This window comes from Octodon degus, unplaced genomic scaffold (genome assembly GCF_000260255.1).
Source record: "Octodon degus isolate 3935 unplaced genomic scaffold, OctDeg1.0 scaffold00035, whole genome shotgun sequence".
Classification (NCBI taxonomy): Eukaryota; Metazoa; Chordata; class Mammalia; order Rodentia; family Octodontidae; genus Octodon; species Octodon degus.
In genome coordinates, this window is record NW_004524611.1 from 6,936,775 (window position 1) to 6,944,886 (window position 8,112).

At 41.1% G+C, this 8,112-nt stretch overlaps 1 protein-coding gene across 1 annotated transcript; it reads right to left on the reverse strand.

The window, feature by feature from the left end:
- Nucleotides 1-4,491: 4,491 nt before the first annotated feature.
- On the reverse strand, nucleotides 4,492-5,013 carry LOC101588463 (40S ribosomal protein S11-like). Its single transcript, XM_012514602.2, has one exon. The coding sequence runs from the start codon at nucleotides 5,011-5,013 to the stop codon at nucleotides 4,537-4,539; it is 477 nt and encodes a 158-aa protein (XP_012370056.1). The 3' UTR covers nucleotides 4,492-4,536.
- Nucleotides 5,014-8,112: the final 3,099 nt, after the last annotated feature.

The following is an 8,112-nucleotide window of genomic DNA, read 5'->3' on the forward strand; positions in this document are numbered from 1 at the left end:
AGTTTCCAAATTGAAATAGAATAAGGTACAGGTTAATGAGACAGTCTTGAGGGAAGTGTGTGTCTGTGTGTAAAAGCATTTAGTATTTTGAGAGGCATAATTACATAAGAGTACTTCTAGACTTTTAGATTTCATGAGAACTGTTTCTTTTCCTCCCTAAATTGGAAGACTGGAAAAGATTGCCAGTTTAAAAACATTCTACCTAGTATGGCCAATAAAAAAATCACAACAATAATTTACACCTCTGTCTATGGCCACCATCATTTCATTTAAAACTGGGTATTATAGCTCAGTTTGAAATAACAACCTCAGAAGAAAAGATTGTTAAATTGAATCACTTAGCTTTGTTGAGTTTACTTTCATGTGTTTATTTCTCCCGGGTTTCCCATAAATTGATGAAAACTGCTGTAAACCTGCACCTGCCTGACAGTCACCATTAAGTAAGCACTTCTGGCCCCTCGCATTTGATGCACTGAACTGAAATCTGAAGAATCTGGCTTCTCATTCTACCCCCTAGATGTATGGCCTCTAGCCAGTGACTTATCTTCATGGAGCCTCAGTTTCTGCTGAATGTTAAGTTTGTATACTAGCCTGGCATGGTGGTGCACGCCTGTAATCCCAGAATTTGGGAAGGAGAATCTTTGGGAGTTTGAGACCAGCCTGGGCTACAAAATGAGCTCAAGGCCAGCCTGAACTTCATAGCAAGGCCCTGTCTTTAAAAGATAAAAAAAAAAAAGGGGGGGGGGTTCTAAAGCCTACTCTGCTAGAAATTGTAAAGATTAAGGGCTGGCGAGATAGCTCAAAGGACTAAGTACCTGCTTTGGCAAGCACAGGGCCTTTTTTTTTTTTTTTTTTTAATTCAAGAAATTCTTCATTGGTATGTCAGTTTAATCATTTTTCTCTGGGACTGGGTTTGATCCCCAGCCACATGTGTTGCTTTGGCCTGTCCCCCCTCCCCAGATGCTCTGAGCCTATGACCCAGCCCAGGCGTGGTGGCACACGCCTGTAATACCAGCCCTGGGAAGGCTGAAAACAAGAGGACCACTCTGAATCTGAGCTGCCTAGTGAGACCCTATACCAAATATATAAATGAAAAAAAAAGAAATGTTAAAAGTGAAATTTAATTTCACCAATTTACCTAATGTAAATTATGTCCCATTATAGTTGTTACCATTGACTAAAGAGTTAACAGGTTTTTTTTTTTTTTTTTTGTGCAATGATTATTGATAAATGCCTTTAAGTAGAATAATTTTATTTTATTTTATTTTATTTTTTTAATTTGAGAGAGAGAGAGAGAGAGAGAGAGAGAGAGAGAGAGAGAGAGAGGTGTGTGTGTGTGGCCAGCTCAGCCCACCAGGGGGCGGGGCTGGCTGGCATGTGGTGCTGGGGGATTGAACCGCGGTCCCTGATGCTTTGCCAAGCTTGTTCTAAGTAGGTGCTTTAGACCACTGAGCCATCTCTCCAGCCCTAGAATAATTTTATTTTAGAGAGAGTCATTTATATATTCAAGCATGAATTATTGTAGTATATTTTATTGTTTACTCCATGGCATGATATCAAGTCTTAAAGTCAATTCATCCTCTCCCCTCTTTTTGAGACAGAGATTTTTCTATGTAGTTCAGGCAGGACTTGCACTCACTTTGTGACCCAGGGTGGCCTTGAACTCGCAGGGATTTTCCTGCCTTAGCCTCCTGAGTGTTGGGATTATAGGCCAAATAAATAAATAAATGATTTAAAAAAATTTAAATAGGCTTGACAATTTTATAAAACTAGTATTAGAAAATCAATTCTGCACAGCTTCCTCCTTCCTTGTTTTACAATGTCAGACTTAAGACTTCTCCCATATCTTAAAAAACCACTGCTTTACTACTCATCCCCCACTGAATAATAGTACAGTATTAGCATTAGAAAAAAATCTGAGAATTTTTACTGCCCCTCGCTTTGTCCACCTGAGACTCAGGCTTTGAGAGTACCCCAGGGTAGCACAGGTAGTGGCAGATTGAGATTAGAAGCCAGAGCACTTGTTTTAGAGCTGTTGCACCAATCCAGGTTTTAAATTCTTGCATGGATAATGCATCTGTTGCTTTAGCTTTGGAAGATAAGACAGCTGTATAGTGAGAAGTCTTCTGGACAGGTACTTTGCCCTCTGCCTAGACAGACATGAAGCTTGCATTTACAAGCATAAAACTCACCATATTATTCTCACCATTAAAGAAAAAAATACTTATTTGGCTTTTTGAGACGGTATTGCTGTGTAGCTTAGGCTGGCCTTGAGCTCACTGTACAGTGTAGTCGGGCCTTGAACTTGTGGCCATCCTTTTGCCTCAGCTTCCTGAGTTCTGGGGCTACACCATGCCTGGTCCCCGCTATTTAAAAATATATATATAAAGGTATACATCCTCACCTGTGTCTTGCTTTTTCATCCCCATCATACTTTTAAGTGCTCGTATTCATATTTAATGAAATGTTAATAAGTGCTAGTGTGTGAAAGGACATTTGTTCTGATAGTTTTGAATAATTCAAATGAGTTAAAGAAATATTTGTGTTCCTACCATTGTTGATTGGTACAGAAATTTCCCAAGAAGTCTGAATTCAGTCTAAGAAGTAAAGATAAATGCTAATACTTAAAGGTAATGTTAGGGTCGGCCTGATAGTTCAGCAGACTAAAGCACCTGCTTAGGCAGAGCACAGTGGCAGGGTTTGATCCTGCTATGCCATCCCTGCTTGTAGGGAGCGCTGAGACAGCAATTGAGTGAGACTGGGCGTGGTGGTGCGCCTGTAATCCCAGTAGTACTTGAGAGGCTGAAAACAGGAGAATCACTAATAAGAGTCTGAGCTACCTAGTGAGACCCTGTAGAACCTGGTAAGACCCTGTCCTAAATATAGAAAAAAAGAAAAATAAATAAAGGTAATGCTTACTATGTACTAACACTATTCTAAATGCTTTACATATATTGTAACAATCTTATAAGGTAGGTGACATAACCATTTACAGATGAGAAAACTGGGCACACAGAATGTGAATAAAATGTGATCTAGGTAGTCTAGTAGCAGAGGTTTAATTCTAAGCCAGGCCAGCTGGCTGAATAGTTCAAGCTTTTTACTACCACTTTTAATTCATTTAGATCTGATATTGGTATAATACCCATAACAACAAAACTAAAAAACTATTATACTATTTTTATAAAAATGTATGACAAATACCTGGGGTTTGTATTCTAGCTTTTACCTGTTTTGAACAGTCTTTGGAAAAGCAGACATTTCTGTGAAGGCATGATATTTAAGAAGTTCATACAGTGTTTGCCTTCTAAGCCTAAACCTGTGAAGACCTGGCATTTGTCACACTTTTGGTTTGCAGATATGCAGTGGGGTGAATCAGCTGTTGTGAGAACAAGGCATGAATGCAGGTGTCTGCAGGTAGTGAGAAGGGGAAAATGTGAGTCTAGAGCTGTTGGGACCTAGTGCAGGTAGATAGCCAGAAAGTGGGGCCCCTGGATTGTGGTGCCGGATACATCCTCATGTAGAACTGGGAACCGAAGAGGGATCTTTTCAGGGTGGTTAGAAAGAACTTCGGGGAACAGCTTGAGGAAGGGGTGAATGGGTTGGAAACTGGCCATTAGGAAAGAAGAGCAAGTGGTCCAGTTTGAACATCCCATATTCAAGCCTGGCTCAGTAACGCACTGGAATCTAGAGTCTGGACAGAGACATTTAAAATGAAACATTCAAAAAAAAAAAAAAATTAAAAAAAAAATAAAATGAAACATTCTATTACACTGAGTTCTTTTAAGCACAGATAAAACCTTAGCACTTAGGCATGGGCTTTTTTTTTTTTTTTTCAGTAAAGTACTTGCATTAGGTTGTTCTAGACTTGTTACTATACTATACTATTCTAGTTTTCAAATTTGTTCCTTGGAATCCTTGTTAGTGAAACAGGGATTTCGTAAGCTTTTGATTTCATATTTTAACATCTTAAGTTTTATTTATTTATTTTGAGACAAGGTCTCACTGTGCAGTTGAGGTTTGTTTGAGTTCACTTTGTAGCTGAGGCTGGCCTCAAACTCACAACAGTCCTCCTGCCTCAGCCTCCCAGTGCTGGGATTACAAGTATGCACCACCATACCTGGCCATCTTAAAACTTTTTTTTTTTTTTTAATGAATTTAGGACAGATGTACAGCGTCTCACTAGATAGATCAGACTCATAGTGATTCTCCTGTTTTCAGCCTCCCAAGCACTGGGATTACAGGTGCGTGCCACCACACCCAGTCTTAATCGCTGTCTCAGCGCGCCCTGGGGACAGGACTGGCACAGCACTCCGGGGATGGAACTCTGGCCGGTGTGCTCAGCCTAAGCAGGTGCTTTAGTCCACTGAGCTATCAGGCTGACCCTTTAAAATGCTTAAAACATTTGCATATATTCAAAGGTCTTAACTGTGCTAAATTTTAATATATTGGAGACCACTGATTTGTATTGCCAGTTTGTTTATTTTTTTAAGAGTCAGAATAACTTTATTCCCTTTGGAGCGTGGCCAGGTGAAGTTAGAACTTCTGGAACTGCTTCTTGGTGCCGGCGGCCTTGGTGACCTTAAGTACATTGAAGTGCACTGTCTTGCTCAGGGGCCTGCCCTTGCCCACTGTGATGATGATGCCGATCTGGACGTCCCTGAAGCAGGGGGACAGGTGCACCGACATGTTCTTGTGGCGCTTCTCAAAGCAATAGTATTTGTGGATGTAGTGGAGATAATCTTGGCAGATGACAGTGGCCCTCTGCATCTTCATCTTGGTCACCACGCCAGACAGGATATGTCCCCAGATGGAGATGTTACCGGTAAAGGGGCATTTCTTAGCAATATAGGTGCCCTCGATGGCCTCTTTGGGGGTCTGGAAGCCCAGACCAATGTTCTTGTAGTAGTGAGGGAGCTTCTCTTTGCCAGTTTCTCCCAGAAGGACCTTTTTCTTGTTTTGGAAGATAGTTGGCTGCTTCTGGTAGGTGCGCTCTGTCTGAATATCCTTCATCTTCCCAGCCGGCTGAAAAAAAGCTGTATCAAGTTTATATCAAGGGGGTTAATGCTGAGTGAATAAAAAGCCCCTGTCTAAAAGATTATGTGCTATCTTATTGTATTTATATAAGGTCAGAATAACAGGACTCTAGAGATAGAAAACAGGATGGTGCTTGCTGGTAGTAATAGGAGGGGAGAAGTGTGTAGTTACAGAGGTAACATGAGGGTGCCTTGTGGGGTGGAGCAGTTTCATGCAATACAGTTGCATAGAACTACACCACACATACACACACTGCATATGAAACTGGTGAAATCTGAGCAGACTCTTCTGGAAGTAAAAAAGCAAAAATTAAAAAAATGGGGCATTTAGATTTTCTGGGAGAGAATAATCAAAAGAAAGAACATTTAAATTTCTGTAATGCTAATAAATTAGTTAGGCTATATCTGTTTGTGTTTTAGTCTTTTGTTTATTTGGTTTCGTTTTTTTTTTTTTTTTTTCTGTATTTTAGGGAAGGGTCTATAGGGTGTTCAGGGTCTCACTACTAGATGGGACTCATAGTGATTCTCCTGTTTACAGCCTCCCACGTGGGGATTACAGACGTGTGCCACCATGCCCAGTCTCAATTGCCATCTCAGCATTCCCTGGGGGCGGTGCCGGCCTGGCAGGCCCTGGGGATCGAACCCCTGGCCCCTGTGCCTGCTTGCAGGCACTTTAATCAGCTGAGCTATTTGGCTGGCCCTCTTTTATTTGGTACGGGATCTCACTATACAGCTTGGACTCATAGTGATCCTTCCGTGTCAGCCTCCCAGGGTGGGATTATAAGCGAGTGCCACCTTGCCCAGTTTCGATGGCTAGCTCGGCACAGGACCAGCACATCATGTGATAATGGGGATTGAACCATGGTCCTTGCACTTGGCCAGGCAGGTGCTTAGACGTTATCTTCCCAACCCTATTTGGTGTTTTTTGAGACAAGATCTTGATACATAATTTCAGGCTGGGCTTTAACTCGCTATGTAGCCCACATTGGCCTTAACCTCTGGAGATCCACCTGCTTCAGCCTCAGCAGCGCTGGGACTGCAGGCATGTGGCACCATGTCAAGTTTATTTTTGTGTTTGGAGACAAGTGTTGCTGTGTAGTATAGGCAGCCCTCAAACTTGAGGCAGTCCTTCTTTTTCAGCTGTAGAGTGCTGAGGCTACAGGTGTGTACTACCACTCTTGGCAATAAGACTATAACTTTTTATTGGTATTTTAAACATTCAGACCAATGCTTATTGGTTCATGTGAAGATATATCAGCAAATTTAGTACTATGAAACTTTCAAGCCCAGTGTGTTGATGTATGCTTGTAACCCATACTCTGAAGAAAATAAGGCAAAGGCAGAAGGATCAAAAGTATGAGCCCAGCCTGGGCAACTTAGTATGCACAACCCTATCTCTTTTTTTTTTTTTAAAGGGCTAGGGATGTCAATGCAAAAGCCATAGATTCAATCCCCACTATAGTATTGGAAAACAAAACAAAACACAGTACGAACTGATTGTCTCGTATGATAACATGACTTTTCTGAGTTTGTCTTAATGTTATGAGTAGCATGTTTTTAAAAATTTTTTTATCAAAATAAATTATAATTACAAAATATTCACATTCCTTAATATCATTGGTATGATTTGGAAATGTTCTGCCTTTTAGTCTTAGGTATAATTGAGCTTTAGATAACATTAAAGTGTTCTTATTTTTTTTTAATTATTTATTTATTTTTACATTTATTTATTGTGTGTGTGTGTGTGTGTGTGTGTGGCCAGCTCAGTCCACCAGGGGGCGGGGCTGGCTGGCATGTGGTGCTGGGGGATGGAACCGCGGTCCACTGTGCTTTGCTAAGCTTGTTCTAAGTAGGTGCTTTAGACCACTGAGCCATCTCTCCAGCCCCCTGTTCTTATTTTTTAAATATTTATTTATTTGATACAAGGTGTTGCTATGCAGCTCAGACTCATAGTGATCCTCCTGTCTCAGCTTCCCCTGCACTGGGATTACAGGCTTTTGCCACCACGCCCAGTTTCTGGGCCAGCACAGCATGTAATACAGGGGATCAAACTTGGGTCCTTGCACTTGCCAGGCAGGCACTTAGATTGTTGAGCTATCTCCCCAGCTCTAATGTGGTATTTTTAAAAAGCACAAAACACTATTTGTAGCTGTTCATCTTTGAACCAGGTACTTGTGGATGCTCCACAATCAAAATAAAACAAATTTGACTGCCCTAGTCATCCAGAATTTAAAGTTTGCATTCAGAAGAGCTCTATTTTCACTGTACATGTTATAAAACTGAACCTTAAAACACCATATATATATATTTTTATTTTTATTTTTGGCAGAACCAGGGATTGAACTCAGACCCTTGCACTTGCCAGGGAAGCGCTTATTCCACTGAGCCGTCTCCCCAGCCCCTTAATAATCTTATAAAATGTATTTGATACAGAGTCTCACTGTGTAGTCTGGGCTGGTCTTGGACTCGCTGTGGGGTTCAGGCTGGCCTAGAACTCCTGAGAGTCCTGCTTCAGCTTCCTGAGTGCTGTTGACATCTTAGCTAGTGTAATTTCAAGGGCACAATTGTTGCTGTTTAAGATTGTTGATTTTTTTTTTTTTTCTTTTTTAAAGAATGGGGCCAGGGAGATAGCTCAGTGGCATAAGTGCCTGACTGGCATGTGGAAGTTCAATCCCCGGTACTTAAAAAAAAAAAAAAGTAGGGCTGGGGAGATAGCTCAGTAGAATAAGTACTTGCCTGGCAAGCACAAGGGCCTGAGTTCAATCCCTGGTTCTGGAAAAAAAAAAGTAATGGAAAGTCTATAACAAAATAAAAAGTTAAAGTGGATAGTTAGCTCATCTCTACTGTGTTTAGTGTTTTTTTCTGTATATTGTGCTGGTAGTTAAGATCACAAGCTTTGTAGAGTCAAGCAGGGTTGAAATCTTGGTCCCATTCCTCCTCCCTCTTTTTTCTCTGTGTCCTTCAGGAAGAGGGTAAGAATAGTAGTAACTCAGGGTTTCTGTGAATATGAAGCACACTGCACCTGTACACATCCTGGAATAGTACCTGGCCTGAAGCTTGCTTATAAAGCTTAAAA